We start from the raw sequence: 21,173 nt of genomic DNA on the forward strand, positions 1-21,173 counted from the left end.
GGCCAATAGTTGCTAACTGCCGCAAAAAGAATTTCAAATGCATAAACTTGAAAATAAGAAATAAGCAAATTACACAGCACAGTGAAGCCCACTTAAACATCTGACCGCTCCATCTATTACGTTTATAAACAAGTTCTCGGTGAACCATGAGGCTAAACTCACATTCGCAGACTCTACTACTGGGTACAAAAGCTCCTTTGAAGTAAATTCTCAGTTCCACACTCAATATTCACATCATACAAGCACGTAAAAATTCACAGATGTAATGACAGAATATAGTTTAAGCTCATTCACTGGTGGGTCTAGAGAGAACCAGGAAGGGTGGGGAGACAGTGAGAGACAGAAAGAGAGAGACACACAGAGACCAAGAGACAGAGAGAGGGGTGTTCATTTTATTTACATTTGCCTTGTTTAAAGCTATTCTATAATAAATGTTTAACCTTTGTCACAAGATTTTAAAAATAAAAACCTGACAGCCCCACTCTCCTCACGCAGCTAAACTAAAACGAAGACCTCGCTAGGACTAAAATGCAGAATTAACAATGCTTTCCGTTTCTTTTTTTAAATAGCTTTTTTATGAAGTCAAATATGTATAAGGAAAAGGGCCCACAACCGCACCGCTAACCGAAGGGTCACGACCGAAGGTGCTGCCCGTACGCGGCGGAGCGGGGAGTGTCACCAGCGCCCACGGCCCTCGCGGCTCACTCCGGGCCCTGCTCACTCCGGGCCCTGCTCACTCCGGGCAGCTCCCACGTGGGCTTCACAGGTTGTTTTGCTACCAACAATTACCTTTCTACATTTCCCCAATTCTGTATGCTTAAAGCAAATTTTAGGGACTGATTTCTATTTTTTCAGATAAAGAAAAGAGAAGCAAGTTCATTCAACAAGTATTTACTGAGCACCTACTACGTGCCAGGTATTAAAACTCCAATGATACGTTTTTCACTCTATGACAAAGCCATTCCATTGGATTAACCACTAAGAAATACACCACAATATTTAAAGAAATGTGATATGTATAGCATATTTCAAGTAATTTATTGTAAGACTACTTATAACAAAAGCTACATGCAGTATTAGATGTCAAGGAGGCAAATGAAAATCAGCTTGGCCTAGCGCAACTTTCTGACTTGGTCCATTAGGACATTAAGATTTCAGAGAATCACAATCTTGGAGTGAAAAAAAAACCTTGAAAGAAGACTCCCCCCAAAGCAAGAATCCCTTCCAAGATATTACTGAGAGCGCTTCCAAAACTAGGGGGGTTACTATTTTATGAGAGAACCTGTGTCAGAAATGCTGTTAGACTATTCTTCCTTTATACTCTTTCCTTTTAACTGCCTCTCCCGCAAATGACTGCGGTCCTCCTCCACCTAACAGTCTTTAAATGTCTGAAGACAGCTATCACCTAGCTTGTTAGTCATCTTTCTTTCAGACTGATCATCCCAGATAGTCCAGTGTTTCTTTTGAATTCATTCATTCATTCATTTAATACTAAACACTTCACCATTGTTTGGACAGGGGATACAGCATTGGGAAAAAAGGCCCCTTACCCACAGGTGGCTAACATTTAGTAGGGGACAAACTTTAAGCAAGTAATTTCACATACACACGCACGCACGCACGCACGCACGCACGCACACACCTATGATAAATTCCTATGAAATATACAGGGTGTGATTAGAAAGTATGTGGGAGGAGGGCATCTGAGGAAGAACTATCCGAGCACACAACAGAGGGAAGCGGAGTACCGAGATAAGGCCTCGGGGGAGGAGCGGGGGTGGCCACGTGCCAAGGTCCTGCAGAAAGAAAGCTCTTGGTGCAACACAAGGAGACTGAAAGGCTGAGTGTGACAGGAGACAGAGCCAGAAAGGAAGAGGTGCGGGAGACATGGCTGTGGCTGGGAACAGGGGCTGGCCAGACGACATGGTGCCTTCAGACCATACGCAAAGTTCTGAATTATACTGTAAATGTGTAGAAAGGCAGTTCTGATACCCTTCACCATCATGGTTGTTTTTTTCTCTACATACATTCCAATGTCCCAGCATCTCTCTAAAAGTGGGTAACATGCTCAAAATGTGATCTTTCTGGTAGAAACTTCAATGGAACTGTAGACTGAGACATTACTTTTTAAAATACAACTAGAAGTTGCAGTTGATTTTTATACACAGGTTACCATTCATTGAAACAAAAGAGAAAACAAATTATTTTCAGATGAACTACTGACAAATCATATCTCCCCCATACTTTTACAGCTGATAATTATTACAACCAAAATGTAAGCTACTATATATTAAGTTGAAAAAATTATCTTTTTTTAGAAAGTATTAAAAGTAATAGCACATATACCATTTTATTTTTATTGTACATTAACCTAAGATAATGTTTTCCATAATATTTATAAACCCTCTCCCTCCAAAACTCCTTTATGGGGACCCCTGCTTGCCGATGGGTCTCACCTTCGACAATATCCCTCTTGTAATCACTGTCGTTGTCGCTATCTGTCGGCCGGTAATAAATATAAAATCCTTGAATGGGGGTGTCATTGTTAATCGATGGGATGTACTAAAAAAATAGAAGCAAAAACTTGTCAAAGACAAAAATAAATTTATCTTTCAAATCCATTCAGGTTTATTTATCTGTGTGATAGAATTTCTCTAGATTCATTTCTCAAACACCCTTGATGGCCATTTCAAATTTAACTCAAGGGTATTAAAAGGTATTAAAAGCATTTAGCTGACTGCAGGGCTAATCAAAAACAAAGCAATATATTTCACAAGGTTCAAAAGCACAAAAGTACATTTGGTTCAAAAATCAATAAACTATGAGATGGCAATTAATTTAACATTTGGAGGAGAGCTAAGGTACAATACTTTTATTTTTAACCCTGCCCTGTTTATATCTGTGCCCTTCAATTTCCTCACTTAAAAGTTCAAAAATTCGCTGTTCAATGGATCACGTCACAGGAGCATGACATTGTTAACAAGGCCAAACCAGAAAACCCGGTCTGCGAAGACATTCAGTAGCGAAGATGTTTCCCTCACCGTCCACTTGAGCATGATCTGCGTGTCACTGACGGCTTCCGTGTGCACGATGTGAGGGCCGGCCACCGGGCGGGTCGAGTAACGGCTGGGGAACCCAGCCACCTGATAAGGGCGAGATGCCGAACTCCGAAAACTCTCACCGTAATGGTTGATAGCTATGACTCTAAATTTGTATGTAGAACCTTTTGAGGAGAGAAAAACACCGAGAATTTTTAAAAAGCTATGGCGAGACAACTAAAGGTACAATGCTCAGAATATGACAATTGTGCTACAACAATAAGATACTCTAAATACATGCTAAATAGAGGTCAACCCACTTGCCAGCTTCTACGAACTGGTTGTAGTTGCTCAATACATGGCGCTCAAAATTCTGAGATCTAAATAGCATGAGAGATTAATGATGTCTGTCCGGGAAGGGGGTGGGCAGAGAACAGGAAAGAGCATATTTGCTCCTTTCATCATCCGGTTCCAAACTCACACCCTTCAAACATAGTATTCGTGGAGGGACCTGTGCTCAAAACCAGGCTCTTTTCCTTTTGAAAGAAACAACTGAAGTTTAACATGGTGAATACATTTATAAAGAAGTGCCGTGAAGCTTACGTTACTCTGCTAGAAACATTTACAGTTCATCTAAATGTGGAACTTAATTCACATTTAGAACTCTTTTAATTAGAAGAAAAATAAAACTATAAATAATAAAATGGCAATAAATACGTATTGATCAACAATTGCTTTTAACATAAATGGATTAAATACTCCAATCGAAAGACACAGGGTGGCTGAATGGTTAAGAAAACAAGACCCCTACACATATGCTGTCTACAAGGGACTCACTCCAGATCGAATGACACCCACAGACTACAAGTAAAGGAATGAAAAAAGGTATTTCATGAAAACAGAAACAAACAAAAATCTGGAGTAGCAATACTTATACCAGACAAAACAGACTTTAAAACAAAGACTATAGCAAGAGACAAAAAAAGAACAGAGCAACTCCACTTCTGGGTATTTATCCAAAGAAAGCCAGAACATTAAATCAAAGGGCATAGGCACCCATATGTTCACTGCAGTGTTATACAATAGCCAAGGTATGGAAGCAGCCTGAGTGCCCGGCAAGAGGTGAATGGATGAAGAAGTGGTGCATGCAGACAAGGGCACGTGACTCAGCCGTAAAAAAGAACGAAATCGTGCCACTTGAAACAACATGGATGGACCTAGTTGGTACTGTGCTGAGTGAAATAAAGCAGAGAAAGACAAAACCCCTAGGCTTTCATTTATATGTGGAATCTAAAAAACAAAATAAGTGAAAACAAGAGGAATAGAAACAGACTCATTACACAGACAACATTTTGGCAGTTGCCACTTGGGATGAGGACGGGGGTTAGGTGAAAAAGGTGAAGGGATTAAGAAGTACCAACTGGAAGTCACAGAATAGCCCTGGGGATGTAAAATACAGCATAGGGAATATAGTCAATAATATTGCAATCATTGTGTACGGTGTCCGATGGGTACTAGATTTATCAGGATGATCACTTTGTAAGCTACATAAATATCTAATCACTGGGTTTTACACCCTAAATTAGTATAATATTGTATGTCAACTGTAACTGAAAACTAAAACATTATTTTTTTAAAAACTTGCCACCTTCTCCCAACTATACCTACACCATGTTCCTAGGTTTTTATGTTGCCTGTTTAGACAAACACAGGCATTTGCTCCTGAGGTACACATAAAAGCCCATACCCAAAACTGGTCGTGAAACCTAAACAGGTAAAAGAACACGTATTTGTCTGTTTGACAGTTTAATTTTTTCACATAGCCTCAAGATATGGGAGGCAGGGAGCGTTCCTCTGCTGGAACAAAAGTTACAGAACAAAGGGTTCGGTGCGGCCTCACTTCCACGAGGATAAGCACCAAGTAAAACTATGCTGAGACGGTCATCCGTTCACACAGCTGCCGTCAGGGGACAGCCCTCCTCTCTGCATGTTCCTTCATACCAAATCACAGGCACACATGCAGAGATGCCACCATAACACTGTTTCTACTCATTTGCAGTTAGAAATCATCTAAAACCCGGAAATACAAAATGGGTTAAATGAATTATGGTATACTTACATGGCAGATACACAGATATTAAAAGTTGAGTTTTTAAAGAATTTTTAATGATATTGAAAGATGCCTAGGATATAATATGGGGAAAATGGAGTCACAAAGCTATGTTTATGGCATGATCCCAGTTTGTATTAAAAAGAGAAAAAGAGGTATACAGAAATGTAAACAGTGGTTATATCTGGATAGAGGGGGTTCAGCTGACTTGTTCTCTTCTTTCTATTTTCTTTATTTTCAAATTTTTATGCAATAAGCTCCCATTATTTTAACAACTAAAACTATATGCTTATTAAAAATATGCATGAAAGTCAGCATTGATGGTTAAGAAAGGAAATGTTTGAATATTACTACCTGGCTCTAAACTACGAACTTCCACAGAGAGTCTGGAAGGAGGGATGTCTTCAGCTGCCACCAGCCAATCACTAGTCCCCATCCGTTTGTACTCGACCTTGAAGGCAGTGATGGGAGAACCCCCATTGGCCCGAGGGATCCAAGTCACGTAGACGGACGTCTCTGATGCGGTGGAGATGGTAGGCCGATCGGGGGCCTCTGGAACTAAAAGTGGAAACATTCACTTCAATAACCCGCGGTGTCAGAAACAAGAATAACTCAAACTGAAAAAGGACAAGTGTCAAACGTCATCAAAGGTTCTTCAAACTTTGCCAGAGTTAACAATGTGACTGTCTTCCTGTCCTCTGTTAAAAGGCAATGAAATAGACAAATACAGGAAATAAAAGGAAGGAAAGGAAAAATAACCTATGAACTTGACAATTGTCTCTGAAAAACCGGATGTTAATGAGTATGATCATTGTGACGACGCTAATTTGGATCTGTGGCTAAAACATTGTACAAGTAATTACTATTGGGTGCTTCAAGTCTGATGTTGGTTATAATTTATAGTACATACTCGGAATTATGTGTTATCTCATTTAAATGTTTTCTTTATCCATCCAAGCTACACAAAACACCTTCATCAAACAATCTACAGATTATTATATTAGCTGTTACTATCCCTCAAGGCTACAGGACTGCTACTCCCAAAACAGGCTGTAAGCAGTAAACATAGAATTTGACTGATAAAATCAATACTGGCAATACTGGAAAGAGGGAATGCTGCTCAGGATAAAAGCAGGAAGACAGGACAAGTGTAGTGGAAGAAAAGGGCTGTGAGAAAATAGGGGATCTACATGAACGTGTAGGAAAAGGGGGTCGGAGAGCTAACCTAGCAGTTTTTGGTTCAAACTGAAAAGGGGAGGGAGGTCCTAACCCACCGATCAGACCATCTGATGCTGTGGCAACACCAGCCATTTAACCCCTGCGCCTAACTCTTCTTGCTGACCGAGCGATTGTGTGGTCCTAACTGGCTTCCCACTTCGTTCCTACAAGCAAAGAATGCTGCTCGATACAACCTGGTCTGTGTGACATTTGTGTCACAAATTAGTATACTGCCACTCAGCTGTGATTTTTGTAAAAGTGAGCCAGTTCTCGAGAGACCGGCTCTCCTCCGGCGTGCTGAGAGTCAGCTTTCCAGAGCTGGGACAGGACGGGCCCCTCTGGCCCTGGTTTTGTTCCTTAGGTGAAGTCACCAGGCAGCCCTGTCTCTGCTTGGCCCATGCCACACTCCTCAAGCAGCACCCTCTGTCTCAACACCTCTCCAAGCCATATACATACACAGAAGGACAAAATAATGCTGCATATGGTACTTGTACGGAGAAAATGGTGGCATTTTAGAAACAAATTGCTTAATGGACAAAAAGAGGAATATAGTCAAAGCAGGCAACTTTTAGTGATACTTACTGTAGTCCTTTCAAGTTAGAAGGCAATGGAAACAGAACGAACAAAACTTGTTAGTAATTCTCTTTAAATACTACATAACCAAACAACTTCCCTCTGCTGATATATACGGGGTTAAAACTCATCAAAGAACACCGCAGTTTGAGTAGAAAAAGAAAGTTATTATGCGGGAAAAAAAAAAATCTCGACAGACAAGAATATCTTCAATATCTGAAAGAAATAGCACGTGACAGTTAAAGGTGAAAAGGAAGAACGCCACACTGGGGGCTAAAAATCCTGCACTTGAGGAGCAGTTCTTCCTGTTCCGGATGATCTCAGACAGGCTGCAAAAACCGCCTCGACTCTCAGCTTCTTACTGCGTGAAACAGATACACGGCCTCCTTCCTAAGGGTGTGGCTGACGATTACATAAATCACGTCTTACGGTTATCTCCGCTTGGATAACTCCAAGCTCATGATTTCCACCACTGAATCCATAATCTCCTCCTGAAAATTCTTATCACCCATCTTGGTAAATGGGCCCCAGTTGCCCAGCCCAAGCATCGTACTCCCCCCGCCCCCCGGCCCCCATTCAATGTGGACTCAGTGCCTCCATCTGTCATCTTGGTCTGTGTCCTCTATGTCCTCCTTCTCCATCGCCACTGTCACGACCCTCATTATTTCTCCAGCCTCATCGTTAGCCGTTCCGCCCCTCTCCCTCTTTAAAATCCCTCAGGGTTCTCTATAGCTTTCAGGGAAAGATTAAGTTTTTAAGTAAATTACACAAGGCACCCCCCCCTCTCCCCTACTCTAGCATCATTCCCCACTGCAACCAGCCACACCCATAAAATCTCCGACCTCTAATCTCTGAAGGAAAGAGAACACGTCATTCATCTGTCTCTCTGCACAAAGAGCTGCCTTTGCTTAGAGCCTCTTTTTCCGTCTCTGCGTCAGCTACAATACAGCATTGTCTTTGAGGCTCAGCTCAGGGGGGCTTTCTAAGGCATGGCCTCCTCTCTAGCAAATGGGTGATTCCGATAGTTCTCTTGTGAGCTGAAAATACCGAGCGCAGAATCTCAAGACACCATGAATCAAGATGATCATTGTTAGGAGTTAATCTGTCCACGTTACCCACTACATTGCTATTGGCTTAGTTATCGATATCGTCCTGTAAACTTCTTGTTGGCAAAATTGATTTTATTTCTGCTGCTCCAGACACTATAACTGCAGAATTGATAAACTGTGACATTTAAATACTAAAAAGAGATCTTTTGAAGATTTTACTGCTACAGTATTTAAAAACCATAAGATTGGCAAGATAGAGCAATGAAACTGAGTGTGACCTATAACCATTCAATTAAAAAAACCTGATTAAATCTTACTAAAGGTACCACCATATATTTTGATAAGTCATCAAAAAAAAAAAGGCAGACTTTCAGAGTTCAAAATATAAATTTGGTCTCCTTGCTTAGAGGGGAGGTAGAAAACTCCTTTTTGTGAGTTATAAAGACTTAGTACCAGATGTTTTGAATCTGAGTGTATTACCTTAAATACCAATCATGAGACTGGGTTGCCAAGACTTGAATACTACAGGACATTTAAGAAAAGGGCTGGAACAGGGCCTAGAAGAGCCACATGGCAGAATGTAACCTGAATGATAAACACCCCATCCCACAGAGGCCCCCAAAGAATCTGAAACAGGTCAGCCACATTGGCAGACAAAGAGAATGAAGCACATGCAGACTCCCCTCCTCACCTCCGCTGTGCCTCGAGGGGTCTGTCAGGACCACCCCAAAATGCTCCGCTGCCTCCGACACCGCCGGGCGTTTGGGGACGCCCATAGGCGGGGAGGACGCCTGGGCGCTTTTCGATGAGGCCGTTTTCTCTAGAAAGGTTAAAAAACATACCGTAAGCTTCTGTGTGCATGTGAAGTAAGAAAAGATACCATGAAATTCAACTGGCACACAGAGGTAGACATATGAACTTAGCTGTTACAGGGTCTAAATTAAAGACTTACATGGTAAATAACTTAGCTACTCTGAGGCATTGGCTTTAAAAATTATTTATCTTTTTCTAGTGCCCTAAAAGGAAAACTAAAATGTGTCTTTCTTCATAGGCTAACTTTAATTTACACATAGAAAAATCAACATAGGAAAAAGTCAAATGACTAGGGTAAAGGTTTTCAAATATTTGTCCTTTTTTTCTTTTTACTGTACCTATTTCTTATTTCTAAAACATAAAAGCTCATTATGAAAGGGCTTCTGTTTAGTTTCTTCACAGGAGAATTAAGTCATGTTAAGTTTTAGTTTCAAGAGGCAAATAGTGAAATTGGATGATTATTTTAAAACTGAAATACATAATGATTCGATATTTATAGGTTAGCCTCTATAAACAACTAAGAATTCATTATAAAAATTAACCCAAAATATATTTCAAATAAGATATACACATTGCTTTCCTGGCCAGTCTCAGTAATTAGATGAAAGGGCCTTTTTCAAAAGCCAACTGACAATGTCTTCTCGATCCTCATACCCCCTGTTGTCACGGTTCCAGGATGAAACGCTCTCCGCCTGATCCCCGTCTCCGCTCCCTGAGGCCTTCTTCTTGATCACCTCCGGCCCAGCTGCGAGGGCATCTTCCCATCAAGCCTACCCACCGAAAGGCCACCCCCTCCCTGCGCCCCACGGGCCTTTTCTCTGTAGTCTCTCCTAGTTCCGATCACTGCCGGCCTCTGCCTTCCCCCGGCCTCCCTCGTGCCCTGCAGCCTGAAATGTCTGTTGAAACACACAGCAGATTGTGTCCATGACTCTGCTCAAGTTCCTGCGACGCTTCCAGCTCACTCAGTCAGTGTCGACAAGGTGCCGTGTGACCCGGCCACTCTGTCACCTCCCTGAGTGTTCTCCTCACTTACTTTGCTTCTGTCACAACGGCCCCTTCAGTGTTTCAAGGGTACGCCAAGCGCCGCTGACCCCAGGGCCTTTGCATTTGCTTTTCTCGCTGCTGGGACGTTCTTTCCCGAGATGGCCACGTGGCTTTCCTCTTTGCCTCCTTGTCGCTCTGCTCTGCTGTGGGCCGCTCACTGGAGACTTCTCCAGCTACCCCCCTAGACTGTGACAACCGCTATGCCATGCACTTCCTATATCCATCCCCTAACTTATTTTTCTTATTGACATTCACCCCCTTCTAATATACTGACAACTTAGGTATGCGTCTCCCCCAACAAGAATGTAAGCTCCATGAGGACAAGGAGTTTCGTCTGTTTTGTTTAGTGCCACGCAGGCACATAGAAGGCATTCTGTAAATGGGAGCTGAACTGAAATTTGCCTTGCAGTTGGTATTCATGCACACGTCTCACCTTTCTTAGCAAAGCAGAAGCTCCACGAGGATTGGATGTTGTCTTGATCATCTTCGTTCTCCCTGCATCACCCACCCTAAGGCCTTATATACCATGAGCTCTCAAAAATATCTGTGGAGTATTGGGTGGAACGGAGTAACAGCCATCCGACGTGGCCCAGAAAGGTACCATAATAGGCTTACTTAATGAATTTATACGTAACAATCTCTGCTCCCCAAAAGGATACTTACTAATGGAGGGACACCAAGACAGCCAGCTCACGTCCTCTTAGGGAGGGTGGCACTCACCTTTGCTGGTTCGGAAGGTGAGCATGGCAGGCTGCCCTTCCCCAGCTGGGCTCCGCGCCACCATCAGCACTTCATAGAGGCTGGACGGCTCCAGCTCCGTCAGGCGGAGCTCATTCTCGCTTCCCGGGACCCGCACCGTGTGCCAGCTCCCCACCGCGCCCACGCTGTCGTCCAGCTGCTCAGGAGAGAACAGGCCATTGGCCGAAAGGAGATGAAAGGTGGAAAACGCCTCCATTCAAATTTGATAAAAAATGGAAGTCATTCGATTCCAGCTGAATTTTGGGAAGTGATGTACCATTTTAAATAGGAGACACGCGATATTTCTTCATAGGAAGAGATGGAAGGAGACCTGCAGCAAGAACTCAGGAATTCTTACGGTGAAGACTCCTGGCTCTGCTTCTTGCCACTGACTTATGGCCTCAAGCAAGTTATTTCGTCTCCCAGGATTTGTTCTCTTTATTTGTAATGGAAACAATACTCCTTTCTTAATGGGAGAATAAAAGTATATAATAATATGTATTAACGACATTATATAATGTACATAATAAATTAGAATATGTTTATGTATATATGGGTTATATAATTATATATTTCTAGCATTCTTGCTTCATGTCTTCACACTGTTCAATACGTGTTGCATGACTTAAATTCAAAAGAGATCCAATCCATTGTGTCTCTGTTAATGGAACCAAGAGACAACAGTATATGGAAGTTTTCATGTGGCTAAGAATACCAATGAAACTTCCTTCATCTAAAATCGTCAGGTTAGAAACGGTAAATAAATTTCCAAATCTCATGATGTTGGTTTTTCCAGATATTAAAAATATTACTATTAAATGATGGATACCAAAATGTCTTGAACAAAGGAAATTGTTTTTAAATATGAGGGCATCTCTTCCCATTTCATCATCTGCTAGTCTCATCAAACAGAAGGGACTTTTTCATTTTGCTTTAATACAAGCCTCTGGAGGGAAAAACATCTGAAAAAGCAACTGTTTATCATAATAAATAACCCCAAAATATAAGATTCTAAGACGACTGAGAGGATAACTTGAAATGCAAGCATTGTCAGAGATTTTACCAGAGGACTTTGTTCAAAAAGTTGTTTTCAGTAAGAAAATGCCTTATTTGGTAAATAAACTGTGCAGCACTACTATGTTAGAGAGGGGGGAACAACTCTTTTGAAGTAGTTTATACAGCTTTATACCCAAGGGGTTAAAGCGTCTGATACAAAAGTGCTGAGAAGTTACCAGGTTCTTAGCACCCCAGTTTGGGGGGAAATTGTTTGTATTTAATTCTAAGTATTTTTATAAGCTGGTAAATCCAGCTGGGATATTCCTCCCAAACTCACCCTCCTGGAACATCTTGTTCTCTTTCCTGCCATTCTCCAGAGGTAAAAGAGAATAAGTATATGCTATACACTGTTCGGGGGTGAGAGAAGGTGATAAAGAAAAGACATTACCTTTCGATACTTCACAAAATAGGCATTGATGGGCAGCCCGCCGTCCCTCCCCGCCCTCCAGACCAGGCTGTAGGTGTCTGGTGTCGGGGTCTGCGGAGGGCTCAGGATGATGGGGGCGTCGGGCACTGAGGCTCCGCTAGCGTTTTTCTCTGACTGTGACTGCCCCGCACTGGAAGGTTCCTTCGCTGGAAACGGGCTCAATAATCCGGTCTCGGAACCATCGCTTTTAGCACTCTGGGTGGCTTCAGGAGATGCGACTATTCCTGATTTTGTATTTGTTTCAAAAGGAACTGCAGAGAAAGGGGGGTGGCGGGGAGAGAGAGAGGGGAGACAGCTTGAAGAAACGTGTTGCTTCAGTGTCTTCTATACAGTGACCTGCCTGCCCACACGGATATAATTTGAGCCCCAGAAGTGAGAGCAGGTAGCATTTCAATGTGTGATTCACGGGAACATCTAACCGCTGCTTGCAACCTCCTGTTCATGAAGGAGCAAATTAACTGTAAAAAAAATCAACTACACGATGCAGTAGCTTAGTGGTTGAAAGGAGGCTATTTCTTCCTTGCTCTACATGAGCATTTCCCCTCTTTCGCCACAACCTGCCAGCTCAGCCTCAGAAGATTTTAGGTGGAGAACATGGAGCTTTAACTCTAGTTGGCACATGAAACACAAGGAGCTGCATTCCCGTGGGAACAAGGCAACGGTCAGGTGTTAGGCTACGACCTACCGGGCGCCAGACTCCAGGGACGCCTCCCATTACGCACTCCCCTGGGCAGCGCCGCCCCCGCGCCGCCGCTCCCCCGCTCCCCATGCTGAGTGCGGGCTGGCCCTGTGACTGGCTTTAACCAAGGGAAGGGCCAGGGGAGGCTGTGCTCTCTCCCAGGCATGAGCATGAAGAAGCCTGGCACTTCTAGTTTTGTGCTGCCACGTATAGATGTCCCAGCCAGCCATGCCGAGACTAGCTACATGGACAGAGGCAGAGAGGAGTTGCGGATGGTTCCGGTCCTCACAAAGGTGCCACACGGGGGAGTGGAGCCGCTTTCAATGTCCCAGCCCCAGTGCCATCTGATTACAACGGTGTGAGGGACCCCAAGTATGGCCGGCACAGCGCCCAGCTGCGCCTGGAGAACCCACAGAATCTGGAGAGACCATAAAGCAGCTGCTGCTCTATGTCCTTAATCTCTGGGGGCAGTTACTCAGCAACAGATAACTAAAGTACTCATCATCCACGCGGAAAACAATCTCCACTCAAGAAGAGGGAAGGCGTGAGACAAAACGAGCAGAGAAAAAGGAATTTACTTATTTCCAAACATGCCCTGTACCTGGACAAAACTGAAGGATGTTAAAAAAAAACAAAACAAAAAAACCTGCCAATCTAAAGAGAGAGGAAATGCAGACAGCCTTGATATTTACTACTAGAAGCACACTGAATACACAGAGGCTGGCAACAATAATTTATCTGCACTGAAATAATAGGTTGTGTATATAAAAAATTACTGAGCACATATACACCAAGCATTGTGCCAGGTATTAATCAACATATGATCTCATTTAATTCTCAAAACAACATTCTTGGATAGTAATTCGTACTCCCACTTTCCAGCTGAAGAAATTAGGGTTCTGAGAGATTACGTGGCAACAGCTGGCAGAAGAATGGTAGCGGTGTTCGTGTGCAAAAGTGAGAGAACGATATATGAAAACAGATATATCGCCAACAAGATCAAATATAAGGATTGACAGCCTGGCTTCTCTGAAGCGCCACTGGTACTGACAAAAAAAGGTCTCCTTTTTCAACTACTTTCGTGGGGGAAAGGAGCACAGGAAACAACGTTAGTTTCTTTTCCACAATGAAATCAGATTTCTGGTAAAAGGAGGGTGTGTGTTTAGGAGAACTCCTGCAGTTTAGTAGAAAACCAGCAAAAACAAAACAAAACAAAAAAAAAAACCAACAACAAAAACCAGGACTAACAGTGTAAGGTCAGTTCTCTGTTTTTTTAAAAGAGAGAAAAGGTGTCCCAGAAGCATCCTCCATCAAAGAAAACAAGAAGCTAGTGGGAAAATAATATAGAAAACTCATGAAGTTCACTGAGACTTCAAAATATTGCTCCTGGAGCAGCCCTGTTTATCTAGTGAGTCAGAAGGCGGGGGCTGATGTCGGGGGTGGGTGCTGGGGCCTGATGGGGAGGACTCGAGCAGGCGGGGGGGGGCGGGGGGGCGGCTGGCCATGCCTCAGGGGAGTGGAGAAGTGCCTTCTGCTTACAGCAGTTACGGGTCCTCGGGGCAGCTTGCTACGGGGGAGCGGTGTTTGGCTGTACGAGAGTTTAAATACCACGTGCCTCAGCTTACGCAGAGGCACGAGAAAAACTGCACGCCACAGCCATGCCTCAAAATTCTACTTCTGTTATTTAGGAGGCAGTGAGACTTTTCCATAGCTTTTTTTTAATAAAATGGGATTAATACTTACTATTCCCAATAATAAAAGGTCAGCACTCACGAGATACTAGATACAACTAAGGCCTTAATAAAAATTTTTTCACATACATTATTCCAATTTATCTTCAAAACAATCCTGTGACATGGTAAGAATGTCCAGCATTTTGTACGGTAGGATTTTTTTTTGAATGGGAACAGAGGTTGCTAAAACCCTTGTTTTCTAAATACTTTAACTACGGCAATGAATTTAATGACTCTAAGCTGGGACTAACCAAACAGGGACTCTGACCATACGCGTCGGAGGAGTTCCCACTGTGACTGCTCACACCAGCAGCCCCCGCCCAAAACAATTTAGGAAACCCGGGCCACTCCCACAATAATTTCAGAGAGTTACAACGCGCTCCACGAATACTTGCACATCCAGTACCTCGAAACCCAAGGTCTCTGGAAAGAAAAGGAAAAACAGGGGTGGGGGACAGTGGTCATCTCTGACTTTGTCTACCTCCCTCTTCTCAATACACAAGGAAGCGGCCGTCAGTACAGTGGAATTTAACAAGGCTCAGATTCCTGGGGAAAGAAGCGGATGCTCGTGTGCTGTTGTGAGCATTAATAAGCTCAGCTGGATCCTAATTAGTTATTAGACAGCGTGTAAAAGAGGTGATGCAGGACCAGGTAGGTAGGGTGTAGGTGATGGGTATTTAACGAGACATAAAACGTCTTGTATTTAACAAGACATAAAATCCTGAAAGGGGGATCTTAAAGGTATCAAAGATCTAATCTAAACAAGGTAGTTTACATATCTTCAGAGGGCCTCAGGTCATATTGAAAGTGAGGCATTTAGACAAAATATCTGGTTTCCTCGGCTACGTCTGTGACCTCTACAGCTCCCTCTGCCCTGCATTCTCATGAAAGAATCACTTTGCGAAATGCTCCCCAAACAGCGCCTGCATTACACTTGTCTCACTGCTAAAATCTTATGTAGAGCCGCTCTTACTGTTGCTTAGCAGAACAGATATATAAACACACACCCACATACATATTCATATATATGCATGAACTTATACAACACTCAACTACCTTTTTTTTTTTTAGGATTCCTAAGGTTTCTAAAATCAGTAACTATTTCTCCCTTCCTTAATCATCACATGGGAAATTATAATTTACTTAATACTCAGTATTTATTGAAGGATCTCTGTTGCCAGACGCCATTCTAAGCACGCCACCTGTATGAACTCCTTGAACCCCCACATCAGCCCTGTGAGCGGGCACCTGCCTCCACTATACCTGTCACGCAGAGGAGAAAACACGCACAGACAAGTTCAGTGACTTGCTCTGGGGCACAAGCCCTGGAGAGGCAGAGCCAGGACCCGAACGCAGCCCGTGAGCTTGCACGGCGCACCCTGCCCGCCTCTGGCGTTCTCGTGGAGCCGGTAGCACGGAGTGTGAGTGGGGTCCCCGGCCTTCCCCTCTTCTGCGTCTCCCTCTAGCCTCATCCAGCGCTAGGGGCCTTGCGGGGGTGCAAATGGAAAGACCAGTGCTCACACCCACCCTCTGTCCACTTCGCTGTCACTCCCCTGCGACGGCGCGCCCGTGGCCACTCCTCCGCTGGAGGGTGTCCGCGCTCCGGTGCTGTGGTCCACACGCTGCCGGCTGGACCGGGGAAAAGACCTGCGTGCGATCGATCGGACCGCACACTAACTGCAGCAGGGGAATCTGAAGCCTCAGTCCCGCTGTGCGGAAGGAACCCGGGCGCCGGCCTCCGGGCAAGCACAGCCCGTGGCCCCACGGACTCTGACCCGTGGGACCCGCGGACCCAGGCAGGAAGGGCCGCCCGAAGCCCTGGAAAGCAGAGGCCCCGCGCAGGAACCTCGGCTGCCGAGGGGAAGGGCAGCGCCGCCGTATGACACTCTTCCTCTCACACGACCATCTGGCGACAATCCCCACTCATGTGACTACTCGCTGGGAATGCTTCTCTAAGTACCAACACGCGGTCTGAATTTGCATTTAGTCGAATTTGAATTAATGTCAGTAATATTGATATTCTATTACTGGTACTTCAAAAACTATATAATATTTTTAAGTCATCATCACCAAAACAGTGAGTAAAACATAAAGGATTAATATCATACACCTCATTAGAAAAATAACTGAGTAAGACAGGGAAATACACACACAGGTATCGCCTCATGGAGCCACGGCCCTACATTCTTTATGAAAGCCAACCCTTTAGACTGCGGATACTGTACTTATCAAGGGCTCACCTTAAAAATGTCTGTAATAACATTTTCAGTAGCCTAGAAAACCACAAGCATTAATCACAAAAAGAGGTCCATGGGGGTCCAGAATGAATGTCTGTGGTGGGCGGAGTGTTGGCAGCTAACGGCAGCTTTAGCTCCAGGGTCAAGAGAACCTCCTGCCTCCCAACCTTAACTACCTAGAACTTGAATGGGAGGCCTTTCCCGTAAGAGATTATTAGAGATAACTTCTTCTGACCAATGTATAGGGCAGGGCAAACTTCTATTTATTGGGTTGGCCAAAAAGTCTGTTATGTTTTTTTCTGCACAATGGCTCTAGTAGGGCTTTGTTGTCTTTAACTTCATTCGGAACAATTTTTTTAGATTGTATTGCGACAGCTGTCATATCGGCGTGCATTTAATAAAAAACCTATCAAAATTGGTGAATTTTTGTACAGCCATTTAAATACTGAAGATGGAAGAAACTATGCAACATTTTTGGTGTATTAGGCTTTATTACTTCAAGAAAGGTTAAAAGGCAACTGAAATGCAAAAAAAGATTTGTGCAGCGTATGGAGAAGGTGCTGTGACTGACTGAACATGTCAAAAGTGGTTTGCAAAGCTTCTTGGTACTATTGACATTGTGGCCAAATAATTCTTTGCTGTGAGGCTGTCTCGTGCATTGGAAGGTGTTTAGCAGCAGCCCTAGCCTCTCCCCACTAGAAGCCAATAGCGGGAGAGAGCCGACGTATTCCAAACATCCAAACAATAAAGTTATTGGTGAAAATGAAAAACGTGTCTTTTACAGAGAAAAGCATTAACAGACTTTTTGGCCAACCCCATACTAAAGGTATGCTCTTCTTATCATCATGCAATGACTTTGAAGCCCCAAACACCTTACGACATCCGCAGCTCAGGATACCCCTTTCTACCTGTGAGTCTCTCCTGCATGTGGGGTCTCTGCTTCGCTCATGTATGTGGGGTTCCCATACATAGGTATGTATTTAAATTTGGTTATTCTCTCTTGCGAATCTGTCTCATGTCTACTTCATTATCAGACCAGCCAGAAGAACCTCGAGGGGACAGCAAAGTTAGTTCCTCCCCACAGGTCATGCCTTGGGCCTCCCAAGTGTGAGCTTCTATAGGACAACTACAAGCTTAGAAAACACATCGGAAATGAAGACCAAGGTTCGTCCAGTTCACGTTACGGCCGAATACCAAAAACTATAGTTCCACATATCACTGTCCCTGGAGGAAAATCTTTAGAGACTGCTGGATTAAAATAATACTTTGAAGCACTTTATCCCCTACAATCAAAGAAAATTATTTACCTGGGGAAAAACACTAACGGCAACTCACCAACTGTGAGCACGGCCTCAGACCGCGCAGAGCCATGCTCATTCGCAGCTTCGCAGGTGTACTTCCCAGCATGCTCCAGAGACGCGGCCTGGATGTACAGGGAGCTTGAGCCAGCTCGGGACATGACGAAGTAGACAGGCTCCGGGGCAAAGCCCCCAGGTCTTAGTGAGTGTGATTTTCGGGATTTAGATCTGAGGACTTGAGACGGATGGCTGGTTATCAACCCATGCCTGTCGTACCAACGAATGATCGGAACGGGCACTCCAGTGGCATTGCAGGACAAAGCAACGAAGTCTCCATCCGCCACCTGTGTACTTGTTGGTGCTGTGATTATAACCGGCTCGAGTCCACTGCCTGTTAACAAAGTCATTCACACACCAGGAGTTAAGACCTTTAGAGTGTCTACGATGCAATGTAATTTTGTCCTCGTGTGTAAATATTCTTGATGTCGTGCACAAGTAGCAGTCAGAAACATCTTTCATACATGTGTTTCTAAATAAGTGTTTTACATGCGGAACAGCGTGAAGAACATGATCATTCACTGAAATAACACTGTTCGCGACGTCACGCACAAGGAGTGATACAAGGACTAGAGCCAAGCAAACCCCCTCCCTGTCAGTTCTCCTCTCAACTTGCACTGAGTGAAAGTGTCATTAGGATTTTTCATAGTTGTGAACTCCTAGATGTTTCCTACACAGATTTCCTGTCTTTCAGAAAGAAGGGAATGTATATACAGTGTTGAGAGCTTTCCAGTAGGTATCCTACACACATCTGACCACTAGAAATATAGAACATGTGAAGCCAAAACCTCATACTTTAACATGAAAAAGGTGTAAAGTAGGAAAAAACTACATATCTTTTCATGAAAACTGTCTGTTACTGGGGTGGTGGCGGGAAGGGACCTAATTATAAAAAGCCTAGGGGAAAAACCATGTTCTGAGTAAAAGTTGATTAAGATACTTTTTACTATATACACAAAAAGCATTTTGTTTCTAATAGAGGCACCTACTCTTTGCTTTCGGTCCCATGTATTCTCTAGGGCTACTTTTAAGTACGCCTACAATGGGACATCGATGACAAGAGACATTTTCTCCAGCCTGTCTTTCTTTTTCCCTAGTCCTACTTCCTACATTTGACAAACCAACCAATGCTTGGTACTATCAGATGTCTGAATTTTCCCGTACTCTTTATGTGTTAAATGCTATCTCACTAGTCATTAGCTATACTTTCCTGAGTACTAATGACATTGAACATCTTTTCACATGTTTATGTGTCACATAGTTTTCCCTCCTTTGTGAAATGCCTTTTGTCCATTTTTCTACTGTCATTTATCCTTTTGATAACGATTCAGAGTTCTTTGTATATACCAGATACCGTTCATTTGTTAGTTATATATGGTACGAATATCTTGTGTGTGATGTACAAGGACATTCAAAAACACTGATAAAACTCATTAGCTATAGATATCTGGGTGCCTGGGGAACCAGAGTGAGAAACTTTTACCATATACTTAGTCAATATATAGTATATTGAAAAATATTTTTTAATGAGCTTGATTAAATAAGGCTGTTTCTTCATGGAAATGTCTATCTGCATCTAGAAAGGCAAGACCCAGGGAACATGGAGACAGTTCTGTTATGGTGATCGGATCGTTCCCTTTAGTTACATTTTAACTACGATAAAAGCCTGTCTGTAAAGTAAAATTTCCTATAGTTAATTATAGGATCTAAAGACTACCTTTTTCAATTTCAAGTCTCCCAGTAGACTGCATAAATCCAATTCCATTATCCGCTATACACTGATACAGGCCAGAGTCTTCCATGGTAACACCACTGATTTTCAATCCATTGCCTGCAGTTAGATGTCGCGGGGAAGGGCGAATAGGCTGTGCGTTATGAAGCCAGGTGCGGTTGGGGGATGGGTTCCCACGGACCTCACAAGTAAACTGCACTGTGGCCCCGAGAGACACTGTCTGATCCTTCAGTCCTTTAGAAATTGAAGCATGTTCTGAAAACAAAACACAAATTACCACGCGAGTCATATAAAATCTTCTCTTTACCAACAACGAACTAAAACCAAATTGTATTGTTTACTCGCATTCTCCCATCTGCTGTGGTCAAGGAAAAAAAAAATTAGAAATGTATTTTAACTTTCCTTTAATACGACAAACCATATGTTACTAATATGTTATAATCTCTTTTTATAGAACTCTCCGCCCACTTAATTCCCTTAACACACACAAATATACACACACACACAAAGAGTTTCTAATTTGGGGTTTTTCTTAGCATTAGTTTCAGGTGATTTGTTTGAAATAAAGTAATAGTTTCCCTGGATTTCACACTAAACAAGAGCCAGGACAGAAAAAAACACCTTATTCAGAAGTTAAGTTCTTTTTATGGTCAATTCTGCTTTGAGGTTAGGTGGATACTGGGCAAAGACACTTCTGTTAATATCCATCAAGTGATTTTTTTTTTACTTAAACATTAAGTAAACCATTTCTCAACATTTGCAACATGTGCCCAAATTAAATAATTATGCATATTATTGTAGTCCTAATGATCATTCAACTTTAAAGCCCATTTGCCAAACACCTAAATTAATTCCAGTATAACCTACATGAGGCCATTCTTGCAACTAAACACGGGCAGATTTACAAAAACCGTATTAACTAAGAAACCACTTACTAACTATTTTTTCTGGTTTTCATGAAAACCTGTTTTGATAAAGAAAAATGTTTTCTGCCACTACACGTGAGAGTAATATAGGTAGCTGGAAAAATGGAATAGCTTTGACATAAAGAACAGATACAGAAATGAAAGTGAAAATAATGCAAATTTTATGAGCCAGGTAGAGTGAAAACATTCCAAAAGGGAAAATAAAATGAAACAGATTTCTTTTTGATGAGATCGGGCGCATTCAGGGTGGCATGGCCGTAGACAGATTTCTTTTTGAGATGAGGTTTTCTAGTCAGTGCTCTGCCTTAGTTACTACTGCTGGATACTACTGCTGACAACAGCCCAGAATCTTCCATGCTACTGAGTTCCAGTTTCCTACCTCCAGGTCACTGAGAAAAACAAGCCCTGCAGTAAGTTACCAGGGCGGGGTGAGGCTCCCAGGAAC

The 21,173-nt window shown here is 43.0% G+C and overlaps 1 protein-coding gene across 1 annotated transcript in view; it reads right to left on the reverse strand.

Annotated features, from left to right (window-relative positions):
• CDON (cell adhesion associated, oncogene regulated) overlaps positions 1-21,173 on the reverse strand; it is a 91,099-nt gene that overhangs the window by 27,401 nt on the left and 42,525 nt on the right. Inside the window, exons 7-14 of the mRNA XM_054592772.1 lie at positions 19,788-20,057; positions 18,051-18,404; positions 12,028-12,317; positions 10,566-10,740; positions 8,680-8,808; positions 5,503-5,706; positions 3,042-3,223; positions 2,457-2,562 (exon numbers count right to left, since the gene is read on the reverse strand). Of these exons, the coding sequence (XP_054448747.1) occupies positions 2,457-2,562; positions 3,042-3,223; positions 5,503-5,706; positions 8,680-8,808; positions 10,566-10,740; positions 12,028-12,317; positions 18,051-18,404; positions 19,788-20,057 (1,710 nt within the window). The remainder of the gene's footprint in view (positions 1-2,456; positions 2,563-3,041; positions 3,224-5,502; positions 5,707-8,679; positions 8,809-10,565; positions 10,741-12,027; positions 12,318-18,050; positions 18,405-19,787; positions 20,058-21,173) is intronic.

Source organism: Pteronotus mesoamericanus, unplaced genomic scaffold, assembly GCF_021234165.1.
Source record: "Pteronotus mesoamericanus isolate MK-2021 breed Mesoamerican mustached bat unplaced genomic scaffold, CSHL_Meso_final scaffold_371, whole genome shotgun sequence".
NCBI lineage: Eukaryota > Metazoa > Chordata > Mammalia > Chiroptera > Mormoopidae > Pteronotus > Pteronotus mesoamericanus.